Raw genomic sequence first — 22,282 nt, 5'->3', positions numbered from 1 at the left:
TTCAAATAAACATGGATTATTTTAATTCGAATTCTAACAATTTATAAAATCTATAATGCTTAAAAAATGACCTTCAAAAACAAACCTATCATGCTCTAAAATAGAAATATGATAATATAAATTTAAGTGGATAAAAATAACTTACTTGAACTCATAAACGGTTATATATAATGAAGGAATTCTGCAATTAAAATATATTATATAGTATTAATCAAACAATTATATATAATAAACACAATAAAAAAATAAATAGAATTATTATACATGTATGGGCCGATAAGCGCCTCTACTCTTTGGTAGCAATATCCGATATATTTACGTCTCTTATTTGATTTACCTTCATGATCTGAGATTAATCCTGTTTAACATATAAAATATAAAGGTGTCAATAGTTGTATATTAAAAAGAAGAACTAAATAAATACAACAAGTTACAACTATTCAATAGAATGTGAGTATAAAAAAAATAATGTCAATGCAATAATAGAGAGATCAGTTTAGTTCATTCCACTACATATTTTATACGTTATTCGCATTAAGATTTTCTAGTACTTTTAAAACAAGTTCCAAAAGAATGATAAAATGAAAATAATTAAAACTCTATAAATATAGAGAGAGCATCACATAACCAAGTTAAGCTTTCATCATTCAATTTCAGTAAATTGCTCTACCCTCTAAAATCCAGAAGTCCAACCACTAGCACCAGATTTCCTCTTCAAAGACAACCAAAGAATTTGGATTACCATGATCTATTTTGTGCTGAAAAAATTTGTCAGGTCAACCATTAGCTGCCTTAGGGACAACTCCCTAAATAATTTGAGAGTTATTCTAATATCCCTTCAATTCACGGAATCTCTTAAGGTGAGGGTATCTAGCTTTGACATCTCTATCAATATTACCTGAAAAGTAACATACTATAAATTAATTTACAAATAATGAAAATACATAAAAATCGTAAAATATAAAACCTAGATAAAACTATAGTTTGGATTAACCATGACACATTATGCTTGTATGTTAAAAGTAGAAACTAAAAGGATATGTATTAATAGTTTCAAAATTTAGATTTGATCAAGAATTTGGAGAGCGACCTGTGCATTAATGAATTTTTTGCTTTTATTGATAAAGAAGTGTCTAGCCCATGATTCATGTTGCTATGATCACGTATACTTTGTTGTTTATCACCTTGTGCCAAGCCTAAAACTAGAAGAGGCAAATGATGAAAAGTAACTCACTACTAATAGCAAATTGATGTAGAAGATTTATTGAAAACCCTTTGAAGTAGGGCAGTCTTGAAACACAACAAGAAAGAAACAACTCACCTTTTCATCACACTAATATTCAAAAGTGTAAAACAATATTGTGAGAAATGTATCAAAACAAATTATCAAATTCGAACAAAATCAGAAACTTGAAAACAAATTTAAAATTTTAATTAGGTCTACTTTACCTAATTGAAAATAACTTGAGAATATAGAAGCCTTCATATGGAGAGTTTACCATTCAATTGTGTTTTCAAATGTCCATTAACATTCGATATATAGCCAATAGCTTGAATGTTTGTTGTCGGTTGCTAGTCTATTCTAATTAGTAGAGCTAAAACCCTCTAAAGAATTCTGATCCCTGATAATCAACTGCATAAATGTCAAAAAATAACTTCAGAAAAATTTATTGACAAAAGATTATAGACAAAAAAGATAAGATGAGACATAGGTACTAGTAGGTAGAAGATGATGACCAAACTTTGATTCAAATAAGAAATTTAGAGGATCATTATTGGCTTGGTAAAAGTTACCATTAGAAATAACGGTTGATTAGTTCGTAGAAAAAATAATCAATCAATAATTTTTACCTGTCAATCGATCCAATACATTCTTTGATGACATTATGACAACTGTAATCTTTTTGGAAGAAACCTGTAAATTAAAAAAAATTATATTTTCTTTTTTCTTTATGTTCAAATTTTTACTCAAAATTTTAGACAACAAACTTTACCTTGATCTTCATTAGTAGTTCGTAATCGTAACTAGACATTCTGAGCCACACACTTCACCTTAGTATTGATCCAAATAGATTAACGTTTCATAAATTTATTTAAATAGTTTCACCCGTGGTATGTGCATTCAGAGACCTTCACTATTATGTAATGCAAATATTCCTCATACCTCTACTTACACAATGTTCTTGGAGATTTCCGAAAAATCTTCTTTTATTTGTCTTGAAATTTTCGCATAATCAAGCACTAAATGTTAGTGTGTTCGAATTCTGATCTTTTCTCAAATATTGGTTTTTTTAACAGTAATGCAAAATTTAAATTTAATAAGAATATACAAAATATACAAGTTAGTTTATGAATTAGTGATAAATATAAGTTTAATTTAAAATTATTTATAAACATTAAAATAATATTTAGAAAAATAATTTATATTCTTAATATAAAAAATATATAAGTAAAAAACTAAAAACATTAATAAAAAAATACATTTTGAATAGATTTAATACAAATTTAAATAATATTAGAATATATAGAAATAACACAATATTTATATAATTTAATTATATAGTTTAATGTAAAATAGAAAATTTTGTTTATGAATTAATGATAAATATAAGATGAATTCAAAATTATTTATAAACATTATAAATAAGAATATTTAAGAATAAATAATATTCTTAAATATATATGTAAAAATCTAAATAAAATTTAATAAAAAATGTATTTTTAATAAGTTTAATCTAAATTTTATAAAAGTAAGTTTAATACAAAATTTAAATTATATTAGATTAAATGAAAAAAAATGCAATTTTAATATGATTAATAATAATGTAAAATATAAAACTTTGTTTATGAATTAATACTAAATATAAGTTTAATTAAAAATTAAAATTTATTTATAAATATTATAAGAATAATTAAAAAAAATATATTCTTATATAATTTAATAAATATATAAGTAAAAAAGTAAACAAATATAATTCAAAATATGATTTTAAAAAATTTAATACAAATTCAAATTTAATGAAAATCAGTTTAATACAAAATTTATATTTAAATTTAATTTAAATTTAATTTAAATTAAAATTATATTTGATAAAAAAAATGTAATTTTAATAAATTAAATAAAAAAAATTTTAATTTTATAAAAATTTAAATGTGTTTTTATGAATTAATGATTTAAAATAACTTTAATTGAAAATTAAAAATTATTTATAAAAATTATAAAATATTTAAAAAAAAATTATTTAAAATTATTTATAAACATTATAAAAATATTTAAAAAACAAGTAATATTCTTAATATAAGAAATAAATATGTAAAAAACTAAATTAAATAAAATGTAAAATTTATTTTAAATAAGTTTAATACAAATATTAAATTTAATATATATTATATTAAAAAGAAAAAAAATATAATTATAAAAAGCTTAATATAAATTTAAATTTAAATTATATTATATTTATAGAAAAAAATACAATTTTAATATGTTTAATACATATATATAAATTTAATTAAATATATTTAATGTAAAATATAAAATTTATTTATGAATTAATAATAAAATTAAATTTAAATCAAAATTTTAAATTATTTATAACGATTATAAGATTAATTTAAAAATAAATATTATTTTTATTAAAAGAAATATATAAGTAAAAAAATTAAATAAAATTGAATGCAAAATATGTTTTAAATAAGTTTAATGTAAAATTAAATTTAATAAAAAAATAAGTTTAATTCAAAATTATATTATATTAGATTAAATTAAAAAAATATTATTTTTATAAGTTTAATACAAATTTAAATTTAATGAAAAATATATTTAATGTAAGATATAAAAGTTTTGTTTATAAATTAATGATAAAATTAAGTTTAATTCAAAATTTAAAATTATTTATAAATATAATAAGAATATTTAAAAAAAGAATAATATCCTTAAGAAATTTATAAGTATAAAATGAAATAAAATTTAATACAAAATATATTAAATGTAAATTTAAAATTTAATAAAAGTAAGTTAAATGCAAATTAAATAAAAAGTATGTCTTTTGTATGAGTTGAATACAAATTTAAATTTAATAAAAATATATTTAATAAAAAAATTATATTTAATAAGAAATTATATTTATATAAAAAATAATATTTTAATAAATTTATTAATATTTTTAACATTTGTAATATATGTTTATTTATTTTCAAATAAACATGGATTATTAATTTTTAAAATCTATAATGCTTAAAAAAAATGACTTTCAAAAACAAACCTATCATGCTCTAAAATAAAAATATGATAATATAAATTTAAGTAGGATAAAAATAACTTACTTGAACTCATAAAGGTGATATATAATGAAGCAATCCTGCAAATATAGTGTTAATCAAACAATTATATATAATAAATACAATAAAAAGATAAATAGAATTATTATACATGTATGGGCAGATAAGTTCCTCTACACTATGGCAGCAATATCCGATATATTTACGTCTCTAATTTGATTCACCTTCATGATCACCTTCATTATCTGAGATTAATCCTGTTTAACATATAAAACATAAATGAGTCAATAGTTGTATATTAAAAAGAGGAACTAAATAAATATAACAAGTTACAACAATTCAATAGAATGTGAGTATAAAAAAATCATGTCAATGCAATAATAGAGAGATCAGTTTAGTTCATTCCACTACATATTTTATACGTTATTCGCATTAAGATTTTCTAGTATTTTTGAAACAAGTTTCAAAAGAATGATAAAATTAAAATAATTAAAACTCTATAAATATAGAGAGAACATCACATAACCAAGTTAAACTTACATCATTCAATTTCAGTAAATTGCTCTACCCTCTCAAATCCAGAAGTCCAACCACTAGCACTAGCACCAGATTGCCTCTTTAAATACAACCAAAAAAAAATTGGATTACCATGATCTATTTTGTGTTGAAAAAATTTGTCAGGTCAACCATTAGTTGCCTTAGGGCCAACTCCCTAAATAATTTGAGAATTATTCCAATATCCTTCAATTCACGGAATCTCTCAAGGTGAGGGTATCTAGCTTTGACATCTTTATCAATATTACCTGACAAGTAACATACTACATATGAATTTACAAATAATGAAAATACATAAAAATTGTAAAATATAAAATCTAGATAGAACTATAGTTTGGATGAATCATGACACATAATGCTTGTATGCTAAAAGTAAAAACTAAAAGGATATGTATTAATATTTTCAAAATTTAGATTTCATAAAGAATATTGAGCGCAACCTGTGCATTAATGAATTTTTTGCTTTTATTGATAAAGAAGTGTCTAGCCCATGATTCATGTTGCTATGATCACGTATAATGTGTTGTTTATCACCTTGTGGCAAGCCTAAAACTAAAACTAGAAGAGGCAAATGATGAAAAGTAACTCACTGCAAATAGCAAATAGAAGATTTATTGAAAACCCTTTGAAGTAGGACAGTTCTGAAACACAACAAGAAAGAAACAACTCACCTTTTCATCACATTAATATTCAAAAGTGAAAAACTATATTGTGAGATATGTATCAAAACAAATTATCAAATTCGAATAAAATAAGAAAGAAAACAAATTTAAAATTTTAATTAGGTCTACTTTTACCTTATAGAAAATAACTTGAGAATATAGAAGCCTTTATATGGAGAGTTTACCATTCAATTGTGTTTTCAAATGTTCATTAACATTCGATATATAGCCAATAACTTGAATGTTTATTGTCGGTTGCTAGTCTATTCTAATCAGTAGAGCGAAAATCCTCTCAAGAATTCTGATCCCTGATAATCAAATGCATAAATGTCAAAAAAATAACTTTAGAAAAATTTATTAACAAAATATTATAGACAAAAAAGATAAGATGAGACATAGTTACTAGTAGGTAGAAGATGATGACCAAACTTCGATTCAAATAAGAAATTTAGAGGATCATTAATGGCTTGATAGAAGTTACCATCAGAAATAACGGTTGATTAGTTCATAGAAAAAATAATCAATCAATAGTTTTTACCTGTCAATCGATCCAATACATTCTTTGATGACATTATGACAAATGTAATCTCTTTGGAAGAACCCTGTAAATTAAAAAAATTATATTCTTTTTTCTTTATGTTCAAATTTTTACTCAAAAGTTTAGACAACAAACTTTACCTTGATCTTCATTAGTAGTTCGTAACCGTAACCAGACATTCCGAGCCACACACTTCACCTTAGTATTGATCCAACTAGATTAACGTTTCATAAATTTATTTAAATAGTTCCACCTTAGCATTCTGAGACCTTCACTATTATTGTAATACAAAAATTCCTCATACCTCTACTTACACAATGTTCTTGGAGATTTCCGAAAAATCTTCTTTTAGTTGTCTTGAATTTTTCGCATAATCAAGCACTAAATGGTAGTGTGTTCGAATTCTGATCTTTTCTCAAATATTAATTTTTTATTTAATAGTAATGCAAAATTTAAATTTAATAAGAATATATACAAGTTAGTTTATGAATTAGTAATAATATAAGTTTAATTTAAAATTATTTATAAACATTAAAATAATATTTAGGAAAATAATTTAATACAAAAATACGTTTTGAATAGATTTAATACAAATGTAAATTTAATAAAAATACATTTCATGCAAAATTTATATTATATTAGAATAAATAGAAATAATACAATATTAATATAATTTAATTATATAGTTTAATGCAAAATAGAAAATTTTGTTTATGAATTAATGATAAATATAAAATGAATTCAAAATTATTTATAAACATAATAAATAAGAATATTTAAGAATAAATAATATTCTTAATATAAGAAATATATATGTAAAAATCTAAATAAAATTTAATACAAAATATATTTTTAATAAGTTTAATCTAAATTTTATAAAAGTAAGCTTTGTATAATTAACAATAATGTAAAATATAAAAATTTGTTTATGAATTAATAATAAATTTAAGTTTAATTAAAAATTATTTATAAATATTATAAGAATATTTTTAAAATAAATAATATTCTTATATAATTTAATAAATATATAGGTAAAAAACTAAACAAAATATAATTCATAATATGATTTTAAAAAAATTTAATACAAATTCAAATTTAATGAAAATCGGTTTAATACAAAATTTGAATTTAATTTTAATTAAAATTATATTTGATTAAATAGAAAAAAAATGTAATATTAAAAAATTTTATAAAAGAAAATTTAATTTTATAAAAATATAAATGTGTTTTTATGAATTAATGGTTTAAAATAACTTTAATTGAAAAGTAAAAAATATTTATAAAAATTATAAAATATTTATAAAAAAATTAATTTAAAATTTAAATTATTTATAAACATTATAAGAATATTTAAAAACAAGTAATATTCTTAATATAAGAAATAAATATGTAAAAACTAAATTAAATAAAATATAAAATTTATTTTAAATAATTTTAATACAAATATTAAATTTAATATATATTATATTAAAAAGAAAAAAATATAATTATAAAAAGCTTAATATAAATATAAATTTAAATTATATTATATTTATAGAAAAAATGCAATTTTAATATGTTTAATACATATATAAATTTAATTAAATATATTTATGTAAAATATTAAATTTACTTATGAATTAATAATAAATTTAAATTTAAGTCAAAATTTTAAATTATTTATAACGATTATAAGATTTATTTAAAAAGAAATATTATTTTTATTAAAAGAAATATATAAGTAAAAAAACTAAATAAAATTGAATGCAAAATACATTTTAAATAAGTTTAATGTAAAATTAATTTTAATAAAAAATAAGTTTAATTCAAAATTTTATTAGATTAGATTAAATTAAATTAAAAAAATTTAATTTTCATAAGTTTAATACAAATTTAAATTTAATGAAAAATATATTTAATGCAAGATATAAAAGTTTTTTTTATGAGTTAATGATAAAATTAAGTTTAATTTAAAATTTAAAATTATTTATAAATATAATAATAATATTTTAAAAAAGAATAATATCCTTAAGAAATTTATAAGTATAAAACGAAATAAAATTTAATACAAAATATGTTAAATGTAAATTTAAAATTTAATAAAAGTAAGTTAAATGCAAATTAAATAGAAGACATGCCTTTTGTATGAGTTGAATACAAATTTAAATTTAATAAAAAAATATTTAATAAAAAAAATTAATTTAATAAGAAATTACATTTATATAAAAAATAATATTTTAATAAATTTATTAATATTTTTAACATTTACAAAGTTAAACTTAGTATATGATATATGTTTATTTATTTTCAAATAAACATGGATTATTTAAATTCGAATTCTAATAATTTTTAAAATCTATAATGCATAAAAAAAATGACTTTCAAAAACAAACTTATCCTGCTCTAAAATAGAAATATGATAATATAAATTTAAGTAGGATAAAAATAACTTACTTGAACTCATAAACGGTGATATATAATAAAGGGATCCTGCAATTAAAATATATTGTATAGTGTTAATCAAACAATTATATATAATAAACACAATAAAAAGATAAATAGAATTATTATACATGTATGGGCCGATAAGCGCCTCTACACTATGGCAGCAATATCCGATGTATTTACGTATCTCATTTGATTCACCTTCATGATCTGAGATTAAAACATAAAGGTGTCAATAGTTGTATATTAAAAAGAGTAACTAAATAAATACAACTATTCAATAGAATGTGAGTATAAAAAAAATAATGTCAATTCAATAATAGAGAAATCAGTTTAGTTCATTCCACTACATATTTTACACGTTATTCGCATTAAGATTTTTTAGTACTTTTGAAACAAGTTCCAAAAGAATGATAAAATTAAAATAATTAAAACTCTATAAATATAGAGAGCATCACATAACCAGCTTACATCATTCAATTTCAGTAAATTGTTCTACCCTTTCAAATCCAGAAGTCCAAGCACTAGCACTAGATTGCCTCTTCAAAGACAACCAAAGAATTTAGACCATGATCTATTTTGTGTTAAAAAATTTGTCAAGTCAACCATTAGCTGCCTTAGGGTCAACTCTCTAAATAATTTGAGAGTTATTCCAATATCCCTCCAATTCACGGAATCTCTCAAGGTGAGGGTATCTAGTTTTGACATCTCTATCAATATTACCTGACAAGTAACATACTACATATGAATTTACAAATAATGAAAATACATAAATATGTAAAATATAAACCTAGATAGAACTATAGTTTGGATGAACCATGACTCATTATGCTTGTATGCTAAAAGTAGAAACTAAAAGGATATGTATTAATAGTTTCAAAATTTAGATTTCATACGGAGAGTTTACAATTCAATTTGTGTTTTCAATAGAAAACATGCCTTTTGTATGAGTTGAATACAAATTTAAATTTAATGAAAATATATTTAATGAAAATTTCAAATTAATAAGAAATTATATTTATATAAAAAATAATATTTTAATAAATCAAATAATATTTTTAACATTTACAAAGTTAAACGTCGTATAATATAGATGTTTATTTATTTTCAATTAAACATGGATTATTTAAATTCGAATTCTAATAATTTTTAAAATCATAAAAAAAATAACTTATTCATTTAAAAACAAACCTACCATTACCCTGCTCTAAAATAGAAATATGTTAATATAAATTTAAGTATGATGAAAATAATTTACTTGAACTAATATATAATGAAGGAATCATAATGAAGGAATCATGCAGCTACTTTTTCTCTCTTAACCAACCAGTTTCCACACACTCATTCAGTACTTGAAAATACAATATATAATAGTAAGAAATCTGCATATGACCACTTTAATTCTACAATACTTAAGAAAGAAAGTAAATTTAGATAAACTTTAATAACTAAACCTAAAATATAATTTTCCAGACTATTTGGAAGAAACAGGTATGTTGTTGCAATCTTTCATTCATTGAAAAATTGTCAATTGGTAAGATCATTTTCTGGATCATAATTCAGATTGTTTTCTAGATCACTATTGAGATTATAGTGTAATTTTTTTTTTGATTTGGTGTTAAGATTATTTTTTAAATCAAGAACTGAATGAAAATATGAATTTTAGCTTCATTTGATATAAATATTATTGTGAATTTAGTCAAATGTAGATTTTTATAGATCATTATCCAAACTTAAAAAATGCATAACAAACAGCATATTAAGTGATAAATAACATATTAAGTGATAAACACTACCGTATTAGAAAGAAGACTTTTTTAAGTTAGGCTTGTTTTGGAAAATTTAAGAACTTAATCTGACTTCTTGTTTGAAAACAAATTCAGGCTTTTAAAATAACACAATGGTGTTTTAAAGGTCTTCTTCCAAACAAGGTGTTACTAATATATGTAAAACAAAGAGATTATATGAAAAAAAAAAAAAAACTCTTAATACCTTTTCTTTCTCCGATAATTCAATATGATCGAACTTGGGATCAGTTGACATTTTGCAGCCTCTCTGTAGCTATTGATGCAATACACAAGCTGGTCTATCACTGAACCCTTCTTTGTATGTTCCTTGTGGCGCTCTTCAATAGGATCACCTTGCTACAAATTAGGTTTTTGAAGTTAGGCTAAAAGAAATTCCTCCAAATTCAGAAGATGGAGAGTATTGAAAATAGTACCTTCTTGTGTTCATCAAGTTAATCAACGATATACTCCATTAGTCTCATCCTCCCCATCTTCATACAGCCAATCCTCTTCTTCTTGTAGTTTGACAGCGAATCCTTCTCGTTCCGACTCAGTAACAAACTCTTGAATCTCTCAGGGTGAGAGCCTCTACATATGGTCAAATTTTGAACTAGAATGACATATTTTAACATTTTGTGTATGAAAAAAAAGACAAATTAGAGGATTCTCTGTTCATGAATGAGTTTGAGAGCTTTATTTAAAATGAACAAATAAAAATTACAATGTATTATTGATTCTAACTGAAATGAATGAGAAACAGAGTGGCCATAGCCCATGCCGCCATGTTTGTCCAACCGTCAAACCTGAAATTCTACATTGGAGAAGAAAACATTGATAAGTATATAATAGAAAAAAAGACAAGTTAATGATTAAAGAACAATAAATACTAACCTTAATCTTAAATGATGAACCCGAAGAGGGTACAAGACCCCTAAACCCAATATCATAAGCAGTACTTCCATCAGCCTTAAACAATCCGAAATTCCTCTCAGAAGTAGGACCCGGTTTCAGATTCTCATTAAACAATGAGAAAACATATCCCTTCACAGTTCTCTTCGGCCTATAAGGAGTACCCTTCTTCTTCAACAATCTCTTTCGTAGATTTTTATTATAAGTCCTAGCATTCGCCCCAACTTCATTCGCATCACCTTTAGAAGCCCACCCTGTTTCTGAAACAATCACCTCTGTTTTCCCAAAACCCGCCTTCTCCAGGGTTCCAGATGGGTTCCAGATGAACTCGGTATGCAAGGAATATCATTGGCCAAACTTACAACAACAAATAAATAAACAAAGAAACTGAAACAATCAAACACAGACTAATGAGTAAAAGCATATATAAAACAATACAAACGGAAAAGAGAAGAACAGAACTAACCAAAATCAGTAGAGGGAAAGCGATCCGCGATCCATAATACTACCAAATCCAAGAGTCCTATTCATCAACCGAAGCGACCGCCGAGACCAGATACCCAATCCGAAGAGTAGTTCTGTTAATATGATCGTGAAGATCATTAACTGGTTTGACCGAATGACCTGCTTCAACCCTAACGCAATGATGATGGAGAAGAGGAATAGACATGGAAGATTGCTTCAACCCTAACGCAGTGACGATGGAGAAGAGGAATACACATGAAAGAGAGAGTTCATCGTTTGATTTCCAGGCGCAACTTCAAGCGAGCCCAATGAAGACGGCTATATACGGTGCATAGAAAAAGAGAGTTTATAAGAAGATAGATAGGTTTTAGATTTCCTTAAGATTTAGGTTTTAATTTTCTTGGTTTTTGGGTTTCTTTTAAGATTTACTTTTTTAATTTTAGGAATTTTCTGTTAAAATTTTCTTTTAATTGTCTTGATTTTTTTTGGGAATTTTCTGTTCCAAGAGGTTGCTTGAGAATCTTTCTTAAATATTTTTCCTAGATCTCATCAAGTCAAATTTCAAAATTTAAAATTTAACATTTTATTAAATTAATACAAAATATTATATGAGTTTTTATTGTAATTTCAATTTTTTAATTTTTTAGATTAAGTTATATAATATTAATAATTTAATATATATATATATATATAATAGTTTTTTACTATTTTGGAGGCACGAAAAAGGAGGTATTATTAATTTCTTTAGGATGAAGATTTGAATCTGATATGGCTTGTCTTGCTAGCCTCTCTATTGAAGAAATTTTGATTGTTAAAAAAAATCTAGTTTAATTTATCTAAATGTAATATCTTAACATAGTTTTAATAAATTTTATGCAAGTCCAAACATTTTACGGAAGATTTCATATAGTGACATATTTGTAAGACAAAAAACAAAACAATAGTTTTTGTCTTCACTTTACCAAGAGGGTCATATGGCTTGTTCGTTTATAGCTTGTTCATCATTATTCATTACTATATTAAAAATCATTAGGTACAAATTTCTATCTTATTTCTTCTAGTAATGTTAATGATTTAATATTAATAGTCCATTATCTTTTCTAAATGTTTTTTTAACCGTGTAGAAATACATGTATATATATATATATACACCAATATTCTTTGGATATTTTGCTGAATAATTGAAATCGATGTAGATATTAGTGAAGAAGCGATGATGATATAGTACATAACAAAAAATAATTTAAATGTCTAAAATTATTTAGGCGAGTGAAATACATAACAATGACTCGATTCACCAGTATTTTGAGTCTCTTATCTGTCAAACTTATTTTGAGTTGTTATTTTTATTAGTGATTTTTCTGATAAATATTTTTAATTGGTCTTATTTATGACAAATAATGTCTAAATTGAACTGAATTATTTTTGTATAGGTTTTTAATATTTAGTTGTGATTTAATCGATTAATTATATTAATAAAATGAAGTTGAAATGATTACTATAAGTTTTGATAATGAATTTTCAAGTATATTTTTTTTATAGGATGCCATATTATATTATATATATACATATATGACATGAATACATGATTATTCCTTTTAACCAACTATTATATTTATAGTGGTTAAAAATGTTAATGATTTAATATTAATAGTCCATTATCTTTTCTAAATGTTTTTTTAACCGTGTAGAAATACATGTATATATATATATATATATATACACCAATATTTTTTGGATATTTTGCTGAATAATTGAAATCGATGTAGATATTAGTGAAGAAGCGATGATATAGTACATAACAAAAAATAATTTAAATGTCTAAAATTATTTGATCGGCGAGTGAAATACATAACAATGACTCGATTCACCAGTATTTTGAGTCTCTTATGTGTCAAACTTATTTTGAGTTGTTATTTTTATTAGTGATTTTTCTGATAAATATTTTTAATTAGTCTTATGACAAATAATGTCTAAATTGAACTGAATTGTTTTTTATAGGTTTTTAATATTTAGTTGTGATTTAATCGATTAATTATATTAATAAAATAATTTCATCCTTTAAAAAATATAAAAATATATTGTTTAGATAAGGTATATGGCATGGTACATTTGTGATTATATCTTTTAGATAAGGCCCATTATGAGGGTCAATGACAAAACTAGTCAATAGCTTATATTATCATATATCTTTTTAGAATTTATTAATTAACGTTATTTATGACTATATCACACTAATTATAATATACATCTATACTATACTCCTATATATTATATAAAGATAGAAGTACGTTGATCCAACTTTCAATTTTTTAAAACATATACATGTAATACAGACCGACCTTTCTAAGGAAAATAAGGGTGACCTAAATATCTAATTCTAACCTATGATAATTAAATATATTAATACCATATTTCCCACAAGCCTATATAAGAGTATGAAAACCATCACAACAAATAATACAAAATTAAACTCATATAGTTTAGTGTTAGAATATATAAAAAAAATGGTCAATTTTCTATATACAATCGAACTCTAAGTTGAGTCGTTTAGGGTTCAAACTATTAAACATTTAACCATCTCATGTTTTTCTTCAAACGAACATTCATTCTGTTGTCACTTGGTATATTATTTGGACCCTTGAAATAACAATTTTTTAAAATCAAACACTCTCCTCCTTCACATTCTCTACCGAGCATTGACCTTCATTTTCTACTCCATCAAATCCCATTTTCTTCAAAGCACCACCCTTTTTCCAATTTTTTATATGTAATTTTTATTTGACTGTATTCTCTTTAAAGTATTGAGTTGTGTACAAGTCTATTCATTCACATGTGTATTTATTTTGGCTTTAACCATTACTAGAAGAAATAAAATCTTCTAGTTTGATTTTTCTTGCTTTTTGTAGGTTTCTTTTGTTATTTTGGACCTTTAATTCTATAAATCTTGAAAAAGGAAATATATCATTTTGGTTTTGACATTTGAATATGATATAAATAGTGTTTAGGACTTAGACAAAAATGGGGTCCGTAGAAAGGGTGATGTTTTGAAGAAGAAAAGAAGATGAAAATGGGTATGACGAGGATTAGATGAAACTTGATGGAGAATATGGAAGAGTTGATCATAAAAAAAATATATTGTAAGGGTTCAGGTAATATGTTAAGTAGAAATTAAATGAAAACAAAATAAAATCATGTCAATTAAAATATACTATTGAACATTTATTTAGGAAAACTTCAAATTGTTAGAGCTCCAAATGATTAAACTTAAAGTTCGAACCTTATTTAATAAAATGCTTTAAATTTAAACCCAAATAATAATTTAGTAAAAAATGTATTCTGGACAGCAAAATTATGGGTTCAAACTTTTCATACCATAATTATTTTAATAAATAAAAAAACAACTGATTTTTATGTAAAAGAGCCTATAAACTTTAAATATTTGTGAGAAAAAAATAAAACAAAAGTTTTTGTCTTCACACTGCCAAGAGGTTAAGTTTATTTTTTTTTTTATGGATTGTTCTTTTATAGCTTTTCATCATTACTGGTTAAAAATCATTAGCTACACATTTCTATCAATGTCGAAGTCGTAGTCCTGATTTTATATAAATACTTATACTCGTGATTTTACTAACAAAATTTGTATTTTATCACTGACTAATTAAGTCTTAAATAATTTAAGCGATAAGAATGATTTTTAAGAGATCAAATATCACAGTTTAACAAAAATAAAAATAAAATTGATTACATATAATTTTTTAGAAAGTGAATTCATTTAATGTTTTTTCATAATAGAAGTTTATCTAGTATTACTAATTTTATTCTTATCTTCTCTAACTCACACTTTCAAGATAATTTAATCTTGAGTATTTTTGGTTTTTTAATTTAAAAAGTATATTTTTTATTAAGTTATTATAATTTTAACCATTATAACTTAATTAATTAATTAAAATATTAAAAAGTTTATTATACTGATATTATTTTAAATTTAAATTTAAATTTTAATATAAAAGGACATTTTGATAATTTATTCTACAAAATTCTTATATAATATATTTTCTATCAAACAAGTTTTTTAAGCTCGATAAAAATCCAAAAAATAACTAAGATCAAACAAGTCCTTAAAGACTTTTTTTTTATTTGTAGTGTTATACGGATGGATAAAAATTGTGTGTTAATAGGGAGACCAAATCATTTAATTTTATCATATTATTATATATATTATTTCAATGTTACAAGTTACATTCACCTTACTTTCAATTTAAAACACCAAATAATTATTAATGAGTGACTTTTTTTTATTTGTTTTTGTATTAGTGACTCTTTTTATGTTACCAACTTAATTGAATTTTTAGGTTAAATTATTATTATTTTTATTTTTAATATTAGTATATTATATGTTTATCATATTTCTTAAAAAATATTATAAATTAATAAAATAAAAATTAGTGAAAATTTGATGAGATAAGACATTTTTTTTTATAGAATGACTTAAATGTTATTAATATAAAATAATAAAATAATAAATAATAATTTAAAATATATAATATTTTAGTATTTTATATAATAAATTAAATATTTTAATAAATAATATTTAATGACTTAAATGTTATTAATATATAATAATAAAATAATAAATAATAATTTAAAATATATAATATATAATATTTTAGTATTTTATATAATAAATTAAATATTTTAATAAATAAAAAAATTATATTTAATTAATTTGAGTTATTTAAATAATGAAATTAAAATAGTAAAAAAAAAACCAAGTAATTTAGGTGCAATTTTAATTTAAAAAAATATACATCATTATTTTAAAGAAATCATGATTGTTATAAATAATTCAATCTACTCTTGGTTTGTTATTTAAAACTAATTCAAAATTTAAATTTAATAGAAATAATCAAAATATACACGTTTATGAATTAGTAATAAATATAAGTTTAATTTAAAATTATTTATAAACATAAAATTATTTAAAAAATTAAATAATATTTATAATATAAGAAATAAGTAAAAATTTAAATAAAATTTAATACTATTTATTTTTTAATAAGTTTTATTCAAATTTAAATTTAAAAATTTAATACATAATTTAAATTATATTAGAATAAATAAAAAAATTAAATTTTAATAAATTTAATGTAAATTTAAATTTAATGAAAATACAATTATATAGCAAAATTTAAAAATAATATTCTTAATATAAAAATATATAAGTAAAAATCTAAATTAATTTTAATACAAAATATGTTTTAAAAAAATTAATATAAATTTAAATTTAAAAAAATCATTTTAATGTAAAATTTAAATTTTATGAAAATTTAAATTACATTTGATTAAATAAAATAATTTATAATTTTAATAAATTTAATATAAATTTTAATTTTATAGAAATATAAAAATTTGTTTATGAATTAATAATATAATATAAGTTCAATAGAAAATTTTTCATTTTTGATAAAAAAAATTATAAGAATATTTTAAAAAAAAAATTAGTATTTTAATATAAGAAATATATAAATAAATAACTAAATAAAATATAATATAAAATTTCTTATTAATAAGTTTAATACAAATTTTAAATTTAAATTATATTAGATTATAAAAAAAATTATAAAAAGTTTAATTTAAATTTAAATTATATTATATTTATAGAAAAAAAATCAATTTCAATTTAGTGCAGATTCAATTTCAATATGTAAAGTAAAATATAAATTTTATTTATTAATTAATAATAAATTTAAATTTAAGTCAAAATTATAAATTATTAAAAATATTATAAGATTATTTAAAAATTAAATATTATTGTTAATATAAGAAATATATAAGTAAATTTAAATAAAATGTAATGTAAAATAAGTTTTAAATAAGTTTAATGATAATTTAAATTTTATAAAAATAAGTTTAATGCAAATTTAAATTATATTAGTTTAAATTAAAAAAATAATATTTTATAAGTTTAATGGAAAAAATGTTTAATGCAAAATTAAAAATTATTTATAAAAACAATAAGAATATTTAAAAAAATATATTCTTAAGTAATATATAGGTATAAAACAAAATAAAATTTAATACAAAATATGTTGAATGAAAATTTAATAAAAAAAGTTAAATACAAAATTTATATAATATTAGATTAAATTAAATATTTTTATTTTTTATAAATTAAATGTAAATTTAAATTTAATAAAAAATTATTTAATGCAAAATTAAAATTTAATGAGAAAATAAATTTATATAAAAAATAATAATTATATGTTAAAAATAAAACAAAATAAAATAATAGTTTTTATTTAAATTTAATTTATTTAAAATTTAAATTATATATGATTAAATATAAAAAAATATAAAATAAGATTTTAATAAATTTAATAAAATTCTATTAATACTTTTAACCTTTAACAAAAGTTAAACTAAAACTAAAGATAGCTAATAATTTAAACATGGATTTTTTAAATTTGAAATCTTATAATTTTTTAATCTATGATGCATAAAAATAAAATTATAATATGCATCTAAAAATAAAATTATAATGCATTGATTATAATACTTTAAATCATAAACGCTCATTGATTCAGGATTCTAATAATATCTTGCAATTAAAATATATTATATGAAAAATATATTGTATGGTGTTATTCAAACAATTATATATAGTAAATACATTAAAAAGTTAATTGAATTACAAAACATGTATGTACCAACCAGCGACTCTGCTCCATGGCAACAATATCCAATATATTTATGTCTCTCATTTGATTCACCTTCATGAGATTAATAATGTTTAACATACCCAACATAAAAGTTTCAATAATTATATATGAAAAAAATAACTAAATAAATACATCAAGTTACAACCATTCAATAGAGTGTGAGTATAAAAAAAATCATGTCAATGCAATAATAGAGAGAGTGACTCTACTCCATGGCAACAATATCCAATATATTTATGTCTCTCATTTGATTCACCTTCATATATAAGATTAATCATGTTTAACATACCCAACATAAAACTTTCAATAGTTGTATATTAAAAAAAAGAACTAAATAAATACATCAAGTTACAACCATTCAATGGAGTGTGAGTATAAAAAAAATCATGGCAATGCAATAATAGAGAGATCATTTTAGTTCATTAACTAGATGTTTTACAAGTTTTCTGCATTTAGTTTTTCTCGTGCTTTCGAAACAGGTTCAAAAACGATGATAAAATTAAAATAATCAAAACTTTGTAAATATGTAGAGAAAATCACAGAACCAAGTTAAACTTACATCATTCAATTTTAGTAAATTGTTCTACCCGCTCAAATTCAGAAGTCAATGAAGGAGAATTCTAATAATATCCTGTAATTAAAAGTGTATTGTATAGTGTTATTCAAACAATTATATATAGAAAAATCATTAAAAAGATAAAAAAGAATTATTATACATGTATGGATCAACAAGCGATTTTGCTCCATGACAGCAATATCCTATATATTTACGTCTCTCATTTGATTCACCTTCATGATCTGAGATTAATCATATTTAACATACAAACCATAAAAGTGTCAATAGTTGTATATTAAAAAAATGAACTAAATAAATACATCAAGTTACAACTATTCAATAGAGTGTGAGTATAAAAAAATCATGTCAATGCAATAATAGATAGATTATTTCAGTTCATTCACTAAATGTTTTACAAGTTTTCTACATTTATTTTTTCACGTACTTTCGAAACAACTTCCAAAAGGATGATAAAATTAAAATTATTAAGACTTTGTAAATATGTAGAGAGCATTACATAACCAAGTTAAGCTTACATAATTCAATTTCAGTAAATTGTTCTACCCGCTCAAATTCAGAAGTCCAACCACTAGCACCATATTGCCTCTCCAGACATCCAAAGAATTGGGATTATCAGGATCTATTATGTGTTGTCTAACCATAGCTTCCATAGGACCAACTCTCTAAATAATTTGAGAGTTATTCTAATATCCCTCAAATTCAGGGAATCTCTCAAGATGAGGGCCTATAGCTCTGACATCTCCATCAATTTTACCTAATAAATAACATACTACATATGAATTTGCAAATAATAAAAATGCATACTAATTGTAAAATATAAAACCTAGAAAGAACCGTAGTTTAGATTGACCATTACACATTATCCTTGTATGCTAAAAGTAGAAACTAAAATGAAATGTATCAATAGTTTTAAAATTTAGATTTTATAGAGAATATGGAGCGTAACCTATGCATTAATGAATTCTTTTCTTTTATCGACAAATAAGTGTCTAGCCCATGATGCATGTTTCTACGATCACGTATATTGTGTTGTTTATCACCTATTGACAACCTAAAACTAGAAGAGGCAAATGATGAAAAGATGAAAAGGAACACTAGCTTGACTACTATTAACAAACTGATGTAGAAATTTACTAAAAACCCTTTGAATGAGGGAAGTCCTAAAACACAATGAGAAACAAACTGCTTATTTTTTCATCACACTAATATTCAATAGTGTGAAACAATATTCTGATAAACGTTTCAAAATAATTTATCAAATTCAAACAAAATTAGAAACTAGAAAACAAATTTCAAATTATAATTAGGTCTACTTTACCATATAGAAAATAACTTGAGCGAATGCAGAAACCTTAATATAGAGAGTTTACCATTCAATTATGGTTTTAAATGTCCATTAACATTCGAGATATATAGCCCATAACTGAAATGTTTGGTGCTAGTTGCTAGTCTATTCTGATCAGCAGAGCGAAAATCTCTAAGGAATTTTAATCCCTGATAATCAAATACATGTATGTCAAGAAATAACTTCAAAAAATTTTATTGACAAAAGATTATAGACAAAAAGATAAGATGGGACATGAATACTAGTAGGTAGTAGATGTTGACCAAGCTCCGATCCAAATAAGGAATTTATAGGATCATTAATGACTTTGTAAAAGTTACCATCAGAAGTAACGGTTGATTAGTTCATAGAAAAAATAATCAATCAATAATTTTTATCTGTCAATTCAATATAATACTTTCTTTGATGACATTATCACAATTGGAATCTCTCTAAATTTGGAAAATCCTACAAATTAAAAAAATTATAATTTCCTTTTCTCTTTCTATTCAAATTTTTACTTTTTTAGATACAAACCTTACCTTGATCTTCATGAGTAGTTCGTAACCGGATATTCCGGACAACACACTTCACCTTGTATTGATCCAGCTAGAATATCGCTTCTTAAAATTATTTAAATCAACCCAGTACGTGGTATGTGCATTCTCAGACCATCACTATTATTGTAATGCGAAAATTCTTCTTACTTATACTTACACAATGCTTTTAAAGACTTCTTAAAGATCTTCTTTTAGTTGTTCGTCAATCTTTCGCATTATCAAGCACAAAATGACAACGTGTTCCAATTCTGAATGCAAAATTTATATTTAATAAATATATACAAAATATATAAGTTTGTTTATGAATTAGTGATAAATATAAGTTTAATTCAAATAATACGAATATTTAAAAAAATAAACAATATTCATAATATATGAAATATATAAGTAAAAAATAAATAAACTTTAATACAAAATATGTGTTTAATAAATTTAATACAAATTTAAATTTAATGAAAATAAGTTTATTGAAAAATTTAAATTATATTAGATGGAAATAAAAATAATACAATATTTATAAGTTTAATGCAAAATATAAAAGTTTTGTTTATGATTTAATTATAAATATAAATTTAATTTAAAATTATTTATAAACATAGTAAGAATATTAAAAATAAATAATATTCTTAATATAAGAAATATAAAAGTAAAAATCTAAATAAAATTTAATAAATTTTTTTTAATAATCTTGATCCAAATTTAAATGGAATGAAAGTTAGTTTTATACGAAATTTAAATTATATTAGATTAAATAAAAAAAAATGAAATTTTAATAAGTTTAATGCAATTTTAAATTTAACGAAAATACATTTAATTTATGAATTAATTATAAATATAGTTTTATTAAAATTTTTAAATAATTTATGTATATCATAAAAATATTTTGAAAAATAAATAATATTCATAATATAAAAATATATAAATAAAAAACAAATTAAAATTTAATTCAAAATATATTTTAAAAAAATTAATACAATTTTAAATTTAATAAAACTCATTTTAATGAAAATTTAAATTATATTTGATTACATAAAAAAATAAAATTTTAATAAAATTTTACAAATTTTAATTTTATAAAAATATAAAAATGTGTTTATGAATTAATAATATAATATAAGTTTAATTGAAAATTTAAAATTATTGATAAACATTATAATAATATTTTAAAATATAAGTAATATTCTTAATATAAAAAATATATAAGTAATAAACTAAATAAAATATAATACAAAATTTGTTTTTAATAAGTTTAATACTAATTTTAAATTTAAATCATATTAGATTATAAAGAAATTATAAAAATTTAATAAAAATTTAAATTATATGATATTTAATAGAAAAATACAATTTTAATAAGTTTAATGCAAATTTAATTAAATACATTTAATGTAAAATATAAAATTTATTAATGAATTAATAATAAATTCAAATTTAAGTCAAAATTTTAAATTATTTATAAACATTATAAGATTATTTAAAAA

General features: G+C 21.1%; 1 protein-coding gene across 1 annotated transcript; it reads right to left on the bottom strand.

The window, feature by feature from the left end:
• Positions 1-10,917: 10,917 nt before the first annotated feature.
• Positions 10,918-11,823, bottom strand: LOC124924508 (glucan endo-1,3-beta-glucosidase 7-like). The gene is made up of 3 exons (XM_047464540.1): positions 11,689-11,823; positions 11,136-11,480; positions 10,918-11,055 (listed from the first exon to the last, which is right to left on the bottom strand). Exons 1-3 carry the CDS (start codon positions 11,821-11,823, stop codon positions 10,981-10,983), a joined length of 555 nt encoding a protein of 184 aa, XP_047320496.1. The 3' UTR covers positions 10,918-10,980.
• Positions 11,824-22,282: the final 10,459 nt, after the last annotated feature.

The sequence above is a fragment of the Impatiens glandulifera genome, chromosome 1, assembly GCF_907164915.1.
Source record: "Impatiens glandulifera chromosome 1, dImpGla2.1, whole genome shotgun sequence".
Classification (NCBI taxonomy): domain Eukaryota; kingdom Viridiplantae; phylum Streptophyta; class Magnoliopsida; order Ericales; family Balsaminaceae; genus Impatiens; species Impatiens glandulifera.
The sequence above is the reverse complement of the archived record's forward strand: the minus strand, read 5'-3'. Positions and strand labels throughout refer to the sequence as shown.

Coding starts and splice junctions, on each gene's coding strand:
- LOC124924508 (XM_047464540.1), bottom strand. CDS start 11,823: ATGTCTATTCCTCTTCTCCATCATCATTGCGTTAGGGTTGAAGCAGGT. Junction 11,481..11,688: donor TGGTCTCGGCGGTCGCTTCG/GTTGATGAATAG, acceptor TTGCATACCGAG/TTCATCTGGAACCCATCTGG. Junction 11,056..11,135: donor GTTCATCATTTAAGATTAAG/GTTAGTATTTAT, acceptor TCTCCAATGTAG/AATTTCAGGTTTGACGGTTG.